General features: G+C 46.1%; 1 protein-coding gene across 1 annotated transcript in view; it reads left to right on the top strand.

The window, feature by feature from the left end:
* Positions 1-21,039, top strand: part of LOC8054055 (neprilysin-1) — a 257,784-nt gene that overhangs the window by 125,884 nt on the left and 110,861 nt on the right. Inside the window, exon 4 of the mRNA XM_029994983.4 lies at positions 4,364-4,475. Coding sequence (XP_029850843.2) covers positions 4,364-4,475 — 112 coding nt within the window. The remainder of the gene's footprint in view (positions 1-4,363; positions 4,476-21,039) is intronic.

A 21,039-nucleotide genomic window follows, 5' to 3' on the forward strand; every position in this document is an offset into this window, starting at 1 on the left:
CGAACGGCATCCGAGTGAACTCGAACAAGCCTCGGTGACACACGAATGCAGTTTTGCTTTCGTCGCCCGGGCTCATCTCCACTTGGAGGTAGCCTTTGCTTGCGTCGAGGGTAGTGAAATACTTCGCCTTCCCCAGATTCGAGATGATTTCTTCGATGCTCGGAAATGGATACGCATCGTTTACGGTCACCGCGTTCAAGCGCCGATAATCGACGCAGAGTCTCGATGTTCCGTTCTTCTTGGGCACCAAAACCACAGGGAATCCCCAGGGTCCTGATGACCGGCGAATGATTCCCGACTTCAGGAGCTCATCGACTGCGGCATCTATCGCGTTTCGCTTCGCCAGGCTCACAGGACGCAGATTGGACTTCCAAGGGCGTGCGTCCCCAGTTTCAATGCGATGTTGCACCTGCTTCGTGCAGCCCGGCTGTTCGGTGAAAATTTCGTCAAACTTGTGCAGCAAAGCCGCCAACCTCTCTCGCTCTGGTCGGGACAGTCCATCGGCATTGGCCAACGGGTGGCCCATTTCGTCGCAGTGCTCGGCGGAGCTCGGAGTTGGGTGACTCATGGGCATGGCGTCGTCGCGGTCGGTTCTTTCCTGTTCTGTCGCTTTTCCCAGCGCTGCCGCCATGGCCCCCATGGAGCGCTCTCGGAAACTTGAAAGGGGTGCATGTGCCCCCTCTCGGTACCCGCCACTTGCCACGTCAATGATGATGCCGGTGTGGGCCAGGAAATCCCGTCCCAGAATGATGGGCACTGTCAGCCCGGCCAAATGGACGAACCGCTGTCTCTGCGCGCGTTGATTCCAACGCACCACGAGACGCACTGCTCCCCTCGAAGTCGTCGACCCACAAGCCAACTGGAAAGTGGTCTCCCCATGCCTCACCCGAACGGACTTCTGTTGGAGATGCCTGAGGACCTCGTCCCCAATTAGCGACGCACTAGCCCCGCTATCCAGAAGAGCTGCGAACTCCTTTCCCGCCACCGTCAGGGAAATAAATGGGGCCGCGGTGCTTGTCGCTTGTCCGACTCGATACGCCGTCGGCACGCACACGGTCGATGGGATGTCGGGGACTCGCTCGTTGGTCTGTTTCGCCGCCGATAACTTTATCGGCGGCCTCCTCCGTTTCCCGGAATCTCCCTTGTGCAGTCGCGCCTATAGTGCCCGATTTCGTGGCACCGAAAGCAGCGGCCTCGCCAACCTGGGATAGGATTCTCCCCAGTGGGACGTCCGATGCGCTCACCCCTTTGTGGCAGCGGGTCGGCGGCAGACTGCTCCTGGGCTGCGGCGATCCGTGGTGCGCCAGTCGGCCGGAATTCCGCCGCGTGGACGGCCGCGCTCCCTCCTCGGCGCGATCCTGGCTCCAAGGCGTCATCCGTGAGCTCCCAGGGATTCCCGCTCGGCTCCCCGCTGGCCGCCGCCATTGCGGCCTCCCCCCGTTGACACCCACGTGGCACCGGCCCCTGCCACGCGCATCGGGGTTCGAGCGTGTCGATTGGTGCTGGGGGAAGGTGGTACCTGCGCTCCGCCAGTATGTCGGCCTGAACCCTGCGCGCCTCCTGTGCGAGCTCACTCAGACTTCCGAATGCGCGCCCACGCAGATACCGCGAAAAGGTGGGATGCGCCTGCCTCACCACCCGCTCGACCTGCTCCTGGTTCGTAGCATTCGGATCGGCGATCTGCAGGAGTTCCTGCATTGCCCGCAGGTACTCTCCGAAGGGCTCAGCGGGAGCCTGCGTTCTTTCATCCAGTTCCCTGCGCATTCTTGGCAGGTAGTCTGCCGGCAAGAACTCTTGTCGGAAGAGGGCCGTGAACTCGTCGAGAGTTCCGGCTGACTCGCCCACAAGGCGATGCCACCTGGCTGCTGGGCCTACAAGAGCCACCGGCAGAACCCTGCCTAGCGTCTCCTTCTCGGTCAGGCCGGTAGCCTTCCGATATCGCTGGATTTCCAGCAAGAAGTCGGTCGCGCTCCGAGCTCGATCGCTGTGTCCGCTGTACTCCGGCACCGGAATGCAGATGAGGGTTTTTGGCGACGGCGTTTCCCTCTGCATGCTCTGTAAGGCCTGAGCGAACGCCGCAACCAACGCCGTGGATTCACGGGACATCTCCGTGCTCTGCGGCATAGACACTACTGGCGATACCGTCGGCGTTTCCGGACTCAGCCCTACGGTCATCTCCGCGGCGTTCCCTTCCGCCAACCCCGAGAGCCGTCGCTCCTTTTCCGCTTGTGTCGTCGCGACGTCCGCCAAAAACATTAAATCTGTTAGCGCGAAATTACCCGCGGCCATCCCGAACACTTGTTTGGACGTGCTCTTTCCACCTTCACAGTGCCGCGGTATAGACCCGCCAACCAGGGGGACCGCCCCGCGTGAACTTTCACGCAGTGTCGTCGACGGACGTTGCGACCGTAATTACGGCTCGCCAGCCCCAACGTTGATGCGCCATTTGTAGGAAATCGCGTACCGACGCCGATTCGCCGTTTCCCACGTGGTCCGTCAACAACCCGAGTCCAGCCTGGTTCTTTCACGGGAGCGGGATTCCGCTCCCAGTTTATTCGTACAACAAAACACAACGCTACAAAACACTTAAACTAAACTACAAATACACGCGACATTATACAAATATTTACAAACGCACGTTAAGACCAACGCTAAACACAAAGTAGGCCCTTAGGCCTCGCGTCCCGCGATATCCAGATCCGGTCGCCACCCACTTGCCTGCCAGTGCCTGCGTCTCGGTCTCGTCCGGAGTTCTTAGAGGCCTCTTGCCCCAGCCCCACCGAGTATATATCTATCGATGGGCGAGGAGGTTTCTCCTCGCCTGCCACGGGGGCGCCTGCAGCGCCCTCCAGTGGCTAGGAGAGAAAGCGGCGCGTCGGGAGCCGAATTCGAGATCCCGATCGACCCCGCGGCAACACGACCATGTGATCGTGTCGCGGCCAAGATTGGCCGAATGGTTTGATGGGCGCCCTCGTGAATTCACGGTGCGCCATAATTTTAAATAAAAATATTGGGCCAGACTTTACTGAGATATATATCACAACAGACTATATTTAGGCCCTCTCTAAGTGACCAGTGCGAAAACTTCGTAACTTCCGGAATCACCGAACAGTCCCTCTAAGGTACGCCGCAGGTAACGGAAGCTAGCAAAGCAGAATTTCGGATAAAGTAATTGATATCTTAAGGAATACAAGACCTGGCCTATTGTTTTCAAGTTTCTTGCTCTTTCATTCGCTCTTCGGCGTCTTATCACCCTGTGGCGCAAATTCATTGGCTGCCAAGTGATAATGGGCTGAGTAATGGCCAATTCGTCTGAGCCCGCATCGCATCGGTGCAGAGCCGTTCGTGATACACGGAAGGCTAAAGGGGAGAGGGGACCTTTTCTCTCCCAACCAGTCTTTTGTGCACTAAAGTGGAAAGAGTTTACTGCACTGGACGGGTGCGGTGTGCCCCAGACGAATAGGCTATATAAGACTTGCCACGTCCGGCGTTCTGTCAGTCATTCATTTGGTTCGACTTTTGACCGTAGACCGCAGCCTCGGGACTGCGTGGCGTGAGCAAAGCCCCCTACATCCGCATGTGCATTTAGGCGACACGTGTTCTTTTCATTTTCGTCACTCGCCCGTGAACAAGGGACCGAACTGGTCCCGAAACGTCGGGTAAATGTTTATTAAATTTTTGGTTAGAGTCCCTATTTTTCGCTTCACGTCTACTCCTAACCAGGCAGAGGGCTGCCGAACGCTTACCTTCAAGTTGTTTATTAAGGTGAAACAAACAAAGTATACGCACGCCAAGGCCTTCAACAGCTGTGTGAGAGGCGCATGATGAGCGCTCGGACTTGTTTTTCAGGGGTGTGTTCTGAGCAGCCCATAAGGCAATTTGAGAGCAATCAGAACCAGTTAAAAATGCCGTGGGTAAAAAAAAGAAAAAGGGATTCGGGTGGGCACATTTATGTTTTTTTTTTTTTGAGTTGCGGGAATTGCTTATACAAGCGTCTTGTTTTGTGGATGTTATGGTTTTACTGTTGTGAAATTTACCTATGTTTCGCTATTTTTCGTTCCTTTTCTTGGGTGTGTGTACGTGAAAGAGAGGCTTGCACCTGTTTTTCTGGGAGCGAGCAAGCGATATTTTTCAGTAAAACCGGTCTTTTCGTAGAGGTCACGTATAGTCTGTTTTATGTGATTGCTAGTTTCACCATATTTAGATGAAATTTATATTTACTTTGTGCTCCCAAAGAATTCGAATGACATGGGCAAATTTAACGGGTCTTTTCACAAAAGAAATAAGTGGCGCGCTTCGTCTGTTCTTGTGGCCCGTTAGCGGCAGTTCTAAAATCCCCGCCGTGCGTACGATCGCTTCGCAGCGCGCCTGGTGCTGGAGTCCCTGGACGAGAGCGTGGACCCCTGCGACGACTTCTACGGCTACGTGTGCAACAAATGGATGCGCCAAAACCCCGTTCCGGACGACCGACCGAGGTGCGTTCTACGTATTTTTGATGCACTCATGCAATACTCAGAGGTAATCAACGGAGCTTTAGAGAAAGCTCCGTTGCTCCAGATCCACTCAAACAGAAACAGGAAGCAATCAATTCTAAGGAGTGTTTCGCTGGCGTTGTTTTTTTCCCGGAAACACCGGTGACGCGTACTATATAAAAATATCAAAGTTGACGAGCGCTCCAATAGTTTCAGCTCGCCGCGGCAAATCGAGTACGCCTAACGTATCGTCTGCTCTATTTGTTCGCTTTTCTGTCGCTTTCATTCTCGGAGGTCCGAAGTACCCGGATGAAGGTAGGCGGCGCTGCAGTCGTTACGATGTTAGTATCAGAGTGTCGAACCGATATTTTTATCGGTTCGGTTCGGGTTCGGGTTCACGGCTTTCGGTTCAGTTCCGGTTCAGTTCCGGGGCGCAAAAAATAACGGTTCAAACCGGTTCGAACCGGTACGAACCGGTTTGAACCACTAAATCGAGAATATATTTTCCGCGTTGTTCTGTCAATAGGCGCTATTTAGGCCGTGAAACTAACTGCTGCAAACGATCTGATTTTTGCGAGGACCTATTTTTGAGAATTTCGCGAATCGCCTACAATTCGCGAAAAATGGGTCCCGCGAACAATTTCGGTAAAATGTAAATACATTGAAATTTATATTGAGATTCCACCGCGTCGAGAAAATTACAACCCGCGAATTATTCCAAAACTTCAGCTTTGACCTAAATCGCGAAATATTGAGCCCACGAAAACTAAGTCGTTTACAGTATATAGTTTTCTTTTTTTTTTTATCGTTTGTTCAATCCAGTTTGATTTTCAGGTACCAACATTATAAAATTCTGTTATTTATTCCTACACAACAAGAAAAGAAAATCTACATTAACATACAAAACGTCGTGTTTATACGGCTCAACATCCCTTCGTTTACCAGAGTCACATACATTGTACCTGAATCGAAATGTTTTTGACGAAGTGAAGTTGATTGCCTAAAATACCCGTGATTGGTACAACTTTGTATCGCAGTATTAGATGTTGAATCGTAGTTTTGCCCTTGAACTAAGGAATTAATTACAGTGAATAAAATCATGAAATGGGCACCTCGTCGCCATATATACCATAAAATGTGTTTTACGGAATACGTTTCACAATATATATATGATGACGAGATACTGTGCTTAATGCAACATAATTTTCAAAATGTCACGAAAGTCACGGGACAAGTCCTTCCAGTCTATATTTTATAGAAACACTAAGCGACAATCGCAATGCTTGTTTTTCTAACTAGCATTGTTTGCTCTCAGCACCATGATGCGGGCGACGAATCATGCGAAAAGGAGTGGCTGAAATTGTTCACTCTAATCTATGAGCACCTTCGTACTGAGATCGAATTGGATAAACTGGCATAGCCTGGATGTTGAGGTTTGCTCTTGACAAAATGCCGGTCAATTTAATTTGCAAACAAGCATCACCCTCGCTAATTGATGATTTTTGTTAAATAGAACAAAGTGGGATTTCATGCTCTACTCAATTCGGAAGCTACTTAATCGGACACTTTCTGAGAGTTTAAGTGTGCAATCGTCATAGTTCCACCATTCGTTCCAGTAAAAAAACGCGATAATAAAAACACATAAAAAACGCGATAATAAACTTCTATATATTTGAGAAGTTATATATGCGTCAGGAACACTTAGTTATTTAAATTAGCTTCAAAATAAAAAAAAATTATTTAAAGCTTTTCCAAATCACCTATAACGTGTCTATAGAGGATAAAAGCGGCAAAAAAGATTTGCAGAACATCGTTCAGATAATTTAAAGGTGCATTTACTTACATATCTTTGAGGTGAGGATCTTCTATTTGTGCTGCCAAATCTTCAGACAGGAATTAAGTATATTTTTATTATCATCGATAAATTTGACTTTATGAAGTTCACATGACCGCCTGAGATGGACACGGAAGGACGATACTCGAAAATACGCCAGCTGTTGAGTCTTCGGCAACGTGCTTTTGTTAGCTGTTTTGCAGTGTAAAATACTGGGTGGCAGGGTATGCCAAAAAACGCTGTGGTCACATGATATATCGGAAGGCCAATACACGAAATGGGCAGAAATAAGGAGATGACACGCAATTTTGTCTAAATAATCCCTTACATAACGCTTTACTGCAAAAAGAGATACACAGAAATGCAGAAAATGATATTCCTAATTAAACATAGATTCCGCGCAGGGCAAACGAAGATTTTTAGAATCCTAATATAAATCACTTTTGGGCATCAGCTTGCCTCAGCTCGAAACGTCGCGAGATACTGCCTCGGGAGGCTAATGTTATCTTAGGTTGTTTTGTTTTGGAACCTTACTTCACGACTCTGTGCTTTATCAGTCATGTGCTCCAACATTTCATTAGGCTGCCGTATATCATCGCGAGACTGCTATAAATACTACACAACTTTACACCTTGGACGTTACTGCTGGTGTTGCGAACGTCGCACTTCACCAGAAAGCTGAAGTATTTAACATGGTTTGCACGTGAGGTAATCACACTAGATACTGGTTGTCATTGCGAGTTGTTCTTGCTGAGAAAATCAAATCCGGTGGGGCAAAATGCACGCTACAAAAGTTTCGCGCTCAGTGCAAGCTATGTATTTGAGAGGCACACATTTTTCTTGTTGGAGCATCGTCGTTAGGCACGGCGCGAGTATCTGGCACGACGAAAACGTGCTTTCTGGCAAAAGTGTATTTACAAATAAAAGTTGTACCAACTACCCATCTGTCACTATCGTTTCCAGGCCACGCTTTCTAGTCTGCGCCGAAAATGCGGGGCAGAGGAATCTTTACGAATAGTATGCTTTAAAACTACCCCCCTCCCCACTCCCTCTTTTTTTAGTTGCTCCTCAAGATACCTTTTATTCCTTAGGGATCGCCTGCTCCGTATTGAGTGGTGTTCACTCGACAATTATATTTGTGTCACTTGTTAACAGTAATTCTTCCTTGCTTTTACTTTGCACCACACTTTGAAGTTTAAACAAAATACAGGGCGGTCGAAACTTGGAGAACTTGAGAACGACACTCCTGTGAGACTTAGAGCGGCTGCCAACGTTCGGCTGTCCCCGGCGTGAGGCCACTAGGATCTTTCTTCTCAGGTATCCCTCCCGTACACACTAATAGTTCCATGTAACGTCGGACTAACACGTCACATTTAGACCCTTTAACACTTCTATTCTCGGGACAACTTTCTGGGGCAGTTCAGCAATAACGAAAACATGTTTGGGAGCCTCAATGGTGTGCATACATGTAAAATGGGTCGTGCAGCATATTTTTTTACCTTAAATTCAATAAATACCGCTAAGATGTAATCCCTGACGTTGATAACTTGCAAAATCATCCATTAGTTTGCCCCTTCGCGAAATGGCAGACAGTCGAAAGAAAGAAATGAAACAGCTTTCCCCTCCTCAACTCGCAATCTGGACTATCAGCCACGTGATCTGGTCCTAATATATACACCGTCAGTGTTTATCATAGTCATACGCAGGGTTGGCAAAGCCGAGAGCATGGGCTGATCTTCAGATATAGTTTTAGTTGGGCTATAATGCCCGAGCCCCACTAAAGCGACAAACAGAAACAAACGACAGCGGCCAGCCTTAGACCAGAGTATTTCGCGATTTGACAGGCTTTGTAGAATAAAGAAGGCTATGCTCAAACACGAGTATTATGCATACGATGGTACCATTTGCAAGCTTGTAAACGCTCGTGCTAACTTCGTGAGCACCGAACAACTCAAAGCCGTATAAAGGTACCATCGCGAACATGCTGCATGTCTCTGAGGCTTGTCGCTGTCGTTTGTTTCTGTTTCTAGCTCTAGTGGGACTCGGGCCCATCATAATCTTTGAGTTGAACACGAGCCGTTACCCGAATGTTTGGCGATGCTGGTTGTCATGAACCAGAGCATTCGACTCGGGATCACGACAGTCGGGTGCATCATGGTGTCACGTGACTCTCAGTGCGAAGTTGTGATGTCATGTGACGTCACGGTATCAACAACGTTAATAGATCTAGCGACGTCCTCAATTTGAATCGACTTAACGCGGTGAGTCACGTGACGTCACAGGGTCACGTGATGTGACATTAATTGACAACATGTCTTGACATCATGACGTCACTTTACGATGTGACACATGCCTAATCATAGTGCCAATAAGAAAGTGCCGCAAAAAACCAGGATTTATTATACATTGCAATTCTGTATATGACGATTTGATCAATACGTAGAGGAATACACGTGCCAATTTTTTTATTCCCAAATAATAAATTTGTAATACTAACGAAAAAAAATACCGTGAACCATTTTGAACCGGTTACCGTTATATTTTTTTCCGGTTAATAATAATAATAATAATAATAATAAATTGTTTATTTTCCATCACATACAATGACGGATGGAGGTTCAGTTCCGGTTCAGTTCCAAGATGGCGGCGAAGATTTCGGTTCGGTTCAGTTCCGGTTCGGCTAAAAATAACGGTTCTGTTCCGGTTTTTGGTTCGGTTCGGTTCCGGTTCGACACCCTGGTTAGTATATTTGCTAGAGAATAGCGCGGAGAAGAGTTTAGTTGCCTGAGTTCTGACAGCCGTAGCATATTTTGATGACGGTCAGCAGCACATCACTAATTGAAATGTGCCAGTTAAGGAGATTATTTCCACAGTTACTTAGTCAATTTTATGTAGTTCATTTGAAAATTATCACTTTACACTCGCCACCTGATGTCCCCCGCGGTCAAGAAGGTTACCCGGGGAAAAATTATTCCTGAATTCTGACATTAAAACAAAATATTTTCAATGGCTCGAGAAATACTTTCTATTTCCTTAGATTAACATCGAATTAAAAGTTCAATGTGACTTTATAAAAAAAAAAAAAACGTATTACGTTTGTAGATGATATGCAATACTCTGGCCTGAATTCGGAAGGCAGAAAACAGAAAATGATTTTCAGTAACGTAAACATCTTAAGGGTTCTCCAAACCAAAAAAACGGAAAGCGGAGATCGTAGGGTTTTCCCGACGCCCTTTGTCTCGTTCTTTTTTTTTTTTTTTTCTTACAGTAGAAAGGGGGTAGGGAGTCCCGGGTGGGGCCTTAGAATGCGTGCGTGACAAAAACTGCGCCACACCAATCACAGGGGCCATGGAAGTGGAGAGGAGGTAAAGGCGATGGAGCAGGTGGACAGAGACATTCTCATTGGTCGGTCATGAGTAACGTCTTTTTGACAACTGAGTCGACGTTACTCGCACCCTCTCTACCCGATCTCGTCGTCTTGCTCCGACAAAAATCATGTCCAAAACGAAAAGAAAAAAAGGAACGAAGCGTTGCAGCTTTCCGCGAAAAGAGCACGCAGTCCGCTTTTCGTATTTTGGTCCGGAGGCTCCTTTAGACAGAAATCTGTTTGGTTAAATGTAACTATATCGATAAAAAGAAAATATTCGAACCAGAGTGTGAGGTGTTTATATAACAAATAACAATAAAAAAAATACTCCACTCAAAGACTCGAAAAAGTGTCCGAACCTTCCTAAACCTGCTTGGTTTCTTCTTCAGGGATGATTGAATCGCACGGAATCGATTCAGTCACCCCTGAAGAAGAGACCAAGAAGGTTTAGAAATGGTCGGACACGTCTTCGAGACGGAGTGGAACATTTCCATTTTATTACTGAAATGGTCATCGTCGGTAATTGCTCATGTAAAGAAGACACAATGCGAATCTTCATGATACTGACGAATCTTCATGATGCTGAATATGGATCTAAGGTGAATCTTGTTTTTTTACATTTCATCACCTTGCGTTCAAAACACGTGTGCCTCATCGCCACCTTCGCTATTAGCGCCGCATGCGGGGGCTGAGTGAAGCAAATGGGCGCGAATTTTATTTACCGAAATGTCCTCCCACTTGGCGTCGTCGCTATTGTGAGTATTAACTGCGCCTCGACTGTTGAGCGCTTGCTGACGACCGGGCTTCCGCAGTTATTTTCCAATGTGCATTCCGCCCCATCAAGACTACAGGCCTTGGCAGATTATTAATATGAGCTCTTTCTAAATGGACGCTCTAACCATCGCCCTCAAAAATGGCGTCTAATGATTACCACCACAGACTGCGCGAGAGCTGCTGCTTACGTCCATTGGATGGGGCGATGAGGGCGAGAAGCTGTCGCTCCGTCGTTCGAATTTCTTTCGTTCGGGACTGCACTAAATAATTTTACAAATATGCGTTATAAAATGTACACTATGTGAAAAATAATGCAGCTGATGAAATAATCTGCCAAGTGTCAGCAATCTTGCGATCAATAAAAAGAGGGTTATTTTATTAAAAATCGCACAAGAATAAGGTGTCATAAAAACCCGTTTGCAAACAAAATATATATGCTTTATATGCTTGATCAACTCCTGATTAAACTTAAAATCACCTTTTCGGCGTATGTTTAGTTATCGAGTTTTTAACTCCGAAGAAAGCAGCGGACTGACGACGGTTTTTAAAGTTGGGCGATGGCCACAGTACGCGCATTTGAGTTTTTCTTTGGGCTCAAACGCAACTCACGATGTAGAAACACTTTGTACATGGGTTCTTAATTTATAATAGGGTAGCTGAGTGACAATAAAAATAAAAATATATTTTGTTTTAATGGGATTTTTAAAAAAATTGAATTTCCCCTCTGACGAAACGGTAACTGGTTTGATTGATGATTCTTTTTGTTACGCTGAAGGTTAAGGCACAACTTAGATATCAAATGAAACTTTAGTCAGATACTTATCCAGAAAGTACCACGCATTTATTGTTAGCTAAAGTTAACGGAGCGAAAGGCAGCGTCGAATACGAGAAGAATACCTAAAATACAAACGTACTTCTAAAAAAAATTATTTATTAATTCTCTCGGTGTATTACAGCGGCAGCTATTATAGGTTCTTCGTTGTACGGCGTCCGTCGTTGCCGAGTTCTCGATACGAATAACCCTCAAAATCCCCCGCAGTCACCTAAATTCGATCACTATTCCGCTGAGTTTGAATCGAGCGCGCTACCTTAGAGCTATCACTCTAAAAAAAAAAAGCCCGTGCGTATACTTTCCCGCAAAACACTCGGAGAGCCAATCACCGCAACTTACGGAGGCAGCTCAGCGAAGGACCATGCCCAAACATAAGTTTAGACTAAAAAACGCAGACTAAGTTGTGACATTAAGCAATGCGAAACATTGACATTAAGCATTGCTTAATGTGACAACTCAAACTGCGTTTTTTGGTCTAAGCATATGTTTCGGCATCGTCATTCGCTGAGCTGCCTCCGTAAGTTTGCGCTGATTGGCTCTCCGAGTGTTGTGCGATAAAGTATACGCACGAGCTTTTTTTAAAGTGTACACCCGCTTCTGAGACGCGCCGACTAATATTTAAATTCGTTGAGGACACCTGCGCATATGACCCTCGAGCAGCGCTCACTAGATGGTCGAAGTTGAGGCAGCGTCGCCTCACCTGTGTCTCACGCCATGCGGATAAAGTGTGGATAAAACATAGGCCTCCCGCCGTTTGGATAGTGCGGATAAAATAAATGAATAGGACTCTCAGATGGCTGTGTAACTCTCCGAGACGGAAATTGGCAATGGCTGCTCGGCGTAAGGGCCGTTTGCGGCAGACGAAGCGTAGCGCAAAGCTATATATAAACCGGGGTCACACTGCGTCTACATATCATCATACAAAGGGCAGTCTGCAAACACGAGACACCGCAATGTCCGTGGTTCGAACGCCGGCTGCCAAGTTTCCTCCTAGAATTCCTTGCCATGCGGTATTCGAAGCGCGAATCTCGCGGTGACTCGCGTTCAAATCTGTATGCAGACTGCCTTCTTTTGTTTGATGTACAGGGTGCGGCCGTAAAAACTTTCACATTTGGCACGCCTAGCAAAACTCGAATTTCAAACGTACATACCTGAAATTGGGCACACGACCGTCGTTTATTCCAAAGTTTTTTGCCTATTTTTTTATCAGACATCAACTCGGGAGTAGCGAATTATTAGAAATATAACGGAAATGGAGACGTAGATTTCCTATGGCCTATACCCGCCCCTTCGCCGTCTGCAATCTGGTTCGCGACGCCATTCCCTGGTGGCGCGCTGAATGCAAAAACGCAGGAAGCGCCGTATGAAAGGCGGGCGCCGAGCAAGATAATCGCGATAAAAAGTGATTTTAACGAAATATATGAACGATTATGCCCTTTTACCTGAAATTTAGGAACTGGCGGACAAATTCGTGTAATAAAAATATATCCTAAAGCAGACGAACCTGTCTTCCTTTGTCGTCTGCTTATCTGTTGACGGGTCCTTTCCCGGTGAAAGCTAAATTTTGGAATAAAGAGTGCAGCTGCTGGAGGCATCTTGATTGATCCTATTTATTGTTTTTGTTGCACTATCTGCTGCAGTTATTATTAAAATATTTTCCGCGCCGCCCTGCAATGCCGCAATACTCGGCAAAGGAGTGTGCCCAGGCAGTGTAGTGGTACGTGGAGCGGAACTCAGTGGCCACAGCACAACGAAAATTTCGCACTACATTTCATAAACACCCGCCTTCACGCCCGACAATTTTGACTTTGGCTGATCGTTTTGCGAGCGGAGAAGACTTTAAACGGAAGAATCCAGTCAGTGAACGTGAGAGCCTGCTGAAAAATGAGGAGCTCATTAAAGCGGTTCTTGCTGTCTTTGAGAGTGACCCGTCATTGTCAACAAGACAAGCAGCCAGGTTGTTTGAAAGTTTGGGAAAAAGCGCACGACGGATTCTGCGGAAAAATAATTTGCGCCGGTACAGGATTCAAGTTGTCCAAACCCTGCACGACTGCGACAACGTCAGACGTTTGAAATTTTGCAAGGCGGAGGTGTTGCGAATTAAGAGCAACCCGGGGCACTTGCACTTTCTTTTATATAGTTACAAAGCAAACTTTCACCTTGATGGACGTGTAAACAGCCAGAACAGCAGGATATGGGCTCGCGATAGCCCTCATGCCGTGGATGAGCGGCATCTCCATTCATCGAAGATGACAGTGTGGCGTGGGATTTGGCGTGAAGGCATGTTGAACCCCTTTTTTTCGATGGCACCGTTAACGCAGATGCCTACTTGGAGATGCTGAAAACGGAAATGCTCCCTGAGCTTGAAAGGTACCACATGACAAAAGAAAACTGCGTATTCATGCAGGAAGGTGCGGCTCCCATTACGGAAAGAGTGTGAGCGCATGGCTCAATAACACGTTCCCTCGGCGGTGCATGGGTCGGGGATTAGACTATATGTACTGGCCTCCACGATCTCCCGACTTAAATATATGTGAGTTTTTCGTATGGGGATTTATAAAAGTACATGTCTACAAGAAGAGGATCCCCAGCAAGGAAGAGCTGAAAGAAAAAAAAAAACTGAGGGCTTGTTCCTTCGGATTCACGATGGGATGCGCGAAAGGGCTTTCCTGGCGTAGAAAGCTCGACTTCGGCTTTTACATGTTTGTGAACGGCGGGCAGATGGAATCGGCCAAAACCTAGAGTCGTTTAAAGGGTCGCTGCAGCATCGACATATATCAATTCGCCGCGACAGAGGAGGCGTATATCAGAAGATGTATTTTTCAAGAATAAACAATTGAATGAACGCTCAATTTTCATTTTCTGACGGAATCGAAACTATTAGTTTCCCTCTTACTTTTGTTTCTCGTGCTGCTTGCCGCACGCGGAGAGCAAAGCAGATGCTGCTGATAGAGCTACCAATGGGAAACCAACAAAAAGACGACTATCTCTCTCAAATACCAGGCATTTTATTAATGTCAGGTCACCTAAACACCCGAAACTTACACCCTATATTTAGCGACCAAAGCGACGTCACGTGGCCTAGCGACACGTGACACATCAATACAATTTCTCTGCTGAATCCAGCGGCAACATAGATTTCCCTAAACACAAATTTAGTGCCCACGCTAACATTTTCAGGGAAATTGCACCTAGTTTCCCCGCTCACGAACCGGGCAAATATAAAATATAAAGGTTTTTGATTCACTTCCCAAAACGACGGTTAAATGTCTTCTATATGATGTTAAACGATCGCACGTAAAATGCAGCATTTCACGCATAATTGGACTTTAGAAATAACATTTGCTTCCAATTTTTTGTACAAAGAACTTTTCGGGTGATCTTAGATAACCAATAAAAACCATTTTTTTATGCACGGCTTAACAGATAAAGTGCATTTGGAGAAACAAAACGCAGTATTTTAGAAGCTTTGTTCCTAGATGCAAAGCTGGGTTGTCAACTTTTGTTCTGCTTAATTTTAATTATTCAATGACCCAGAGGCGTAGGGTTGGTTGACTTATTTAACATATAATTAAGTAAGTGTAATATTGGAAGGTTCTCATGTATACATCCAAGTTGTTTGCATAAAACAAAAGGCAATAAACAAAACTTCCTAAATTGTCTCAGGAGAATTAAAAACCTATAAATGTTGCCCTCTAAAGTTTTATGCGGGATACCAGGGCACGGGGGAAAACAAATTATTTTCTATACACCGATAGCTGAAGCGCGAAATGTCGTCCTTTTTTGATTGTCGCTTTTCCACAAATGCTAAGCCTAATGCAAAGGAGCACGTTAAGCCATCTTACGTTTGATACAGTGCTCCCCAAACTTAGCACAGTCAAAAATGATCCTTTTCTTTTTTTTTTTAACTTGTTGTGTTATGACATGGGCAAACCTGTCAAACTACGCTACGAAGTTTTGACTCCCCGATCACAACCCAGCCTGGTGAAGACATTCCAACTGCTGCAGTGACCAATTTAGTATTGAGTAGCGGGCGATACATAAATAAGTATTTGAGTAACCGATTGACACCCTTGACTTTTAAGATAATCATACACTTACATAAAAGATCTAGCAACACAAGTTCACGAAAACGTTCATTGTGAGCACTAAGCGCAGTTTAAAAAAATGACAACCTCGTCCTAAGAACTAGAAATGTTTTAAACATAATATCGAAGGACGGTCTTTTTTTGAGTTCTTTTTCACAAGTGGCGTACCGAATATTCGTGACGGGACATCAAAACATTCCCTTCGTATTTTTTAGCGTCGGGATAGTGGGCCAGATGTGCAGCATGCTGCATCCCCTTTTCAAACGTATAATTCCAAGTACGTTTGAGACAACCAGCTGGAAGAAGTACATCCATTTGTTTCAAGTTCCCTGGACCTGCGGTTATGTAAGGAGGCTTGCTGCTCGAGCAGCCTTCCCACGCCCTGACACGGATCCCGCTTTCCACCTTCGCCATCACAACACGTGTAACCTACTACCTAAATGCCAAGAAAAAAAAACAACAACAACAAAACAACGAATGTTGTAAGCTTTGTTGATAACCTTCGTTATTTGTTCATGCCACTTATGAATGAAAGCTCAAAATAAGAACGCTTTCCTCAATGTTATGTTTTAAAACATAGCTCTCTAGAATGTAATGTTGCAGTGCGCTTTGGGTGGGACAGAAACGTAATCGAAACGGCGCTTAAAAGTTTGTTCCGGAGTGAAACGGCACATTTTACTTTAGTTTAAGGGGAAAGTTCAGGTATCTCGATTTTAGGGGACACGCGCCAGGGGAATGTTTTTAATCTTTACAGTAACTGAATGAAATTTTCACAGTTTATAGTAATTAATGCACTTTTTATAAATCTGGTGTTTGTTTCGATATAGCTTATGTTTGATGTCCTGGATGCTATGCACATGCAGGAAGAAAAAAACACGTTACGGCGCACATGTGGGGCATGGCAACACAATTAAAAGAGCCTAGTAAAATCAGCTAGTTTGTTATTATTGGACCACTGAGTGCAATCAACAAGCAAAATAATGTGTGTGAGATCTATATTATTTATTATAGGAGGCTATATACTTTCCCAGGGTGCTAGAAGCTTTTTTTCCCCATAAATATAAGCAAAGATAGGCTGGTTTGAACAACCCTATAAACTCACTTATATCTCGGAGTGCTTGGAAAAGGAACAGTTGGAAAAGGGCAGAACTTCGCGCTCTGGCTACCCGCTTGTCTAAACATATTTGGGTTTTGTGCACAAAACTCCATCATTTTCGGATAAAAAATTTGTAGGAAAATATATATGAACTTTTAATTATCACAAGATAATCTCGGAATTCTTTAAAGTTATTACACATTATGTATGAAGATTCCTTTCTATATTAGACACGACATTCCCCATACGCAGCAACACTTATTTAATTATGGGATAAATCGAAGCCAGCGACGAATACGCTGACAAGGCGTTTGAAACTATAATTCCCAATCACGCAGGAAAACTGACGGTGACTCGGGTTCCATCTTGGAATACCGCTTCAAACGTAGGGCGTTACATGCCCAAACCAAGTACGGCGAGCAAGTGTACCAAAATGCGTGTTTGGCGAATCCGAACGCAAGGGGAGGGGGGCACGCCAATTTAAAGGAGCGGTGCAACGATATTCAATTGGAATGTTTTTCACTTGACACGAGCTTACTGGCACACCTGGGACGACTCAAGGACACTCACACGCAACGCCACTGGCCAAGAAACTCCTTTGTTGCGGTGTAATTCAAGGACAAAAGCGATCATTTTCATTCAATCTCTCCTTTGCAAAATTTGATGACGTAACGTGGAGATCGCAGTACACCCAAGTGACGATATTTGAATGCGGTTCATAGATTGGACCCGAGCCCTGCGTGGGCACTCGATTTGGGCTCGTGATAATTACTAGCTCGAGAAGCATTCGGGTAGTAACCCGTGTCCAATCGCTGCAACGACGACAACAGCCGAGCCATAACAATGTCTGGAACTCGGCGCGTGTCCTGCGCTTTGCCAACCCCAGCGCGTGGCTATGATCAACGCTGGCGGCATATAATCGGCTCCAGATCACGTGGCCGCTTGTTCTGGCTGCGAGTTGAGGGGGTGGACGCTGCTCGTTTTTCTTTAATTTGTTTCTGGTACTTCTATTGCGTGGGGTGAAAAACGAACACGTGTTTCATAGGTCATTAACGTTGGGGATCTGTTTTAAGCGGTATTTGCGCAAAGTACAAAAATTGTTGCATCGCTCCTCTAAGGGCTACATAGACGACTCGAAGGGAGCACAGGAGGACGAGCAAGTGCAGCCCGCGCCGTCATTGTTTCTAATCGGAGACGGGGGGGTGGGGGGAAGGCGCGTAAACGCATGTGGGGGGTAGACAAACGCACGAGGTGCGCGCAAGAAGCAGAGAAATTTGCGCGCCGTATAGACTATTTAATTTTTATTGAATAATATGCATAGACCATATCTAATTGTCCTTCTTACAGAACTAAGTGACAAAAAGATATGATGGTAAGACTGAAATTCGTGCTCTTCGAGATTTCTTTCGTAGCAGAGAGCGAACAGCACCTGTAGCGTCTGCGTTGAGCTTGCGACATGTGTTTGTTCATGGAGGACACGAGTTCTAGTCGGATCGTGACGCAGCACTCGTGTTTTCTTTTGCCACTTTAGACTTTTGAAACCGGAAACTCTTGGGTAACAGTCCTATATAACGCGTGTTGTGCTCAAAGGTTATCCCCCGAGGCCTCAACAACATTGAATAAAAGATCCGGTCATCATTTTATCGTTAGAGGGTCCTGGACACGCCGAAAACGGAAAGTACACCGAAGTTTGAGGAGAATAGCCAATAAAGCGGCCGACCCGCGTATCCTGGCGTCACCGCTCGCTATAGCACTGCGCGGGCGCGTTGTGAAACGCTGCAAGGCGCGCTGCGGCAACGCGGACTCGATTTAGGCGTTGCTGGATAAATTCGCTGAGGTGATGACGGTAGAGGAGAAAGGGTGCAGTGGACTTGTTTATTATGGTGGTATTCTCTCATCACATGTCCGCTCTGACCCGTTCCCTTGTTGGTTAAAGCATAAAGACTAATTTATAGTGAGTGCCCAGTCATTTTTTTCGAAAGGTAAATGCCTCATAAAGTAAAGACACGTGTGTTAAGGCTAATTGTTTTCGAAGAATACCTAAAGTCACGAATATTTAAGATCATTCCATTTAGAAATTGAAAATCCTGGATTGAAACCGATATCTAAATACATATATAAATAAACAAAATAAAATAAAACTCAACCTACAAGAGGTGTTTATCCGAGAATAATAATTGAAACTCAAATTATTACAGAAGAAAAAACCAATCAGGAGAGCCAGAAATTTGTGATAATTCGAGAGAAAAAAATAAGCGAAGTGTGCTCGCTAGGTACGCCACGCTTGTGAATCCTGCGTAGGTGGTGTAATTTCACAGATCTTGATTTATGTGCCTGGCCTAAAAGAGACACAAGTTTGATTAAAACTAGAACTATTTTTTTTTCTTTTTTTCTAAACGCTCCCCCCCCCCCCCCCCTCCCCACCCCTTCTTTTCAAAAATATATGGAGGTCTAAACACGATGCGGCGCGTCGACGGCACACGTCAACACGACGTGGCTGTATAAGTATGCGCGCTAGATTTTCTAAGTAGCTTCGCCTGACTCGTCATTAATGAGCTAGAAGCAGAACTTCACAAAAGGGAGCCCAATCGTTACCTCGCGATCGGCAGAAAGACTGCGTCCTCCGCGGCAAGAGACGACCTTGCCAGCACCCCCGAGACGCTCTCTCTTCGGGCGACAGAGCAGGCGCCCTTGCGCACCTCGCACGCTTCCCCACCTCCAGCTGACGCGACGCCAAATCAAGGTCCTCGCTGTCGTCATCGCGCATTTTACTTCTCGTCTCTTCTTCAATTAAAAGCCCGACGAGCGCGGGACATTCAGCTCGACGAGAGAGTTTATGAAAAGTTAATCCTTTGCCCGTTCCGTGAATTCGACCTGGGACCTTGAGGGCCCCCCCCTCCCGTTCGCGATACCTCTGTTGACGCTCCCCGGCCGGGTCAACAGAGAGCCACCGACGGCGCGCATCCGACGACGGCGTTGCTCAAGGCGCGCCAAGCCCTCTGACCGCAGGCGGGCTGGAGATCGTTTAACGACGACGGTCACGTATGGCTTGCCGGCTTTGTGGGCGGCCAGTCGTGCGATGTCAAAGCTTGGGTTGTCGAGGCGCGCGCTTCAGTCGCTAACCGGTGTATACGTGAAATGGTCGCTTCCTGAGGCGGCTCGAGGAACGATGTCGCAAGCGCGTCGCTTGTTAGCCGCGGGGAAGTACGGCGTTAATCGACGCTGCCTCCGATGTGTTTTTCTACGGCGCGCCAAATAAAGAAGTGAAACTGAATGTTGTCTCTCGCAAAGCGTTCGCTCCGGCAGCCAATGCACCTTTTCCGAGAGTTCTGCGTACCAGCACGCCGTCTTTCGATGAAGCGGTTCATTTCTGTTTTCGTTTCAAAGAAAGCAGGTGTTTATTTGTGTTAGGACGGCACGCTGGGCTAGTTGGATGTACATCCTTGAAATTCAAGTGCCTAAAAGAGGGACCGAAGAAAATAGATGCAAACGAGACACGGCGTTTTAAAGCAGTGCCCTTTTTTCCATCCATTTTCTTATGTTGCTGTATTTAGCTACTTTAACTTCAAAAAAGTGTTCTTGTCTCCCATTCAACATGACCATAAGAACAGTCCTGTACTCTGTTCCGTTTGTGCGAGTCAGAGAAGAGTACCACTGCGGCCCGGCACAGGGCGCTCATCAAAAGCCAGGCGATTTCTGTAGAGCTTACTCTTCTCTTCATTCGGGCTAACACCTACCCGAAATTTTACTTAAATATCGTTACTCTAACAGAACATTGACAGCCGCGGTCAATATTCGTAAATTGAAAACTCGTGGCACCTCCGGCGCATTGGGCCCTGAATGGAACGAGCGGAAGCGTTCCCAGTACGATCACTTGAAAAATCTTTTCGACCACATTGCGCTCAAAATGCTACAGCCCGCTTTTGAAACTAATAATTTCACAGCGAGGGCCCAGAGGATCAAACCCGCTTTAAATAAATCTCAAAACTCAGATTCCTGTGCTCCAAATTAGAAGGAAGGCGCGCTTGGAGGGAGGTACACTTATTTATGGCACATGTCGACGAGCAAACGTGCATCATCCAAGATATTATTATATCACATTTTTATATGACAGACTATGCAAGTAAGCCTTGTTTGTGCCAGTGTACAAAGAATTTAAGTTGCCTTTAGCATTCTGATGAACCCTGGGAGCTTAGTATCTGCTGTGAGTACATAATTCGCGCGTTTTGGCTAGTTATGCATGGTTACCGGCAGTCTTGCATAGGTTACTCGAAAAAAGTAATCGATTACAATTACAATTACTCTTGCTGATAAAGTATTCGGTTATATTATTTAATTACTTGAAAAGGAAAGTGATTGGCTGTTACTTGAAGAAATGACCGTTACTTTTTCGATTTCTTGGGATTTGCAAAACGACAGATTTTTCTGCCGGTTTGAAAACGGGTCTTTTGTGTTTTCAACTATTCGCCTCGAGATTCGATCAACACGGCTCATGTGATGAAAAACAGAATTATGCTTTGTTTTACACTTACTTGGAGCAAAACGAATGCTACGAACGCGATGCAGAATCAATGAG

The sequence above is a fragment of the Ixodes scapularis genome, unplaced genomic scaffold, assembly GCF_016920785.2.
Source record: "Ixodes scapularis isolate PalLabHiFi unplaced genomic scaffold, ASM1692078v2 PGA_scaffold1__304_contigs__length_218370807, whole genome shotgun sequence".
Lineage (NCBI taxonomy): Eukaryota > Metazoa > Arthropoda > Arachnida > Ixodida > Ixodidae > Ixodes > Ixodes scapularis.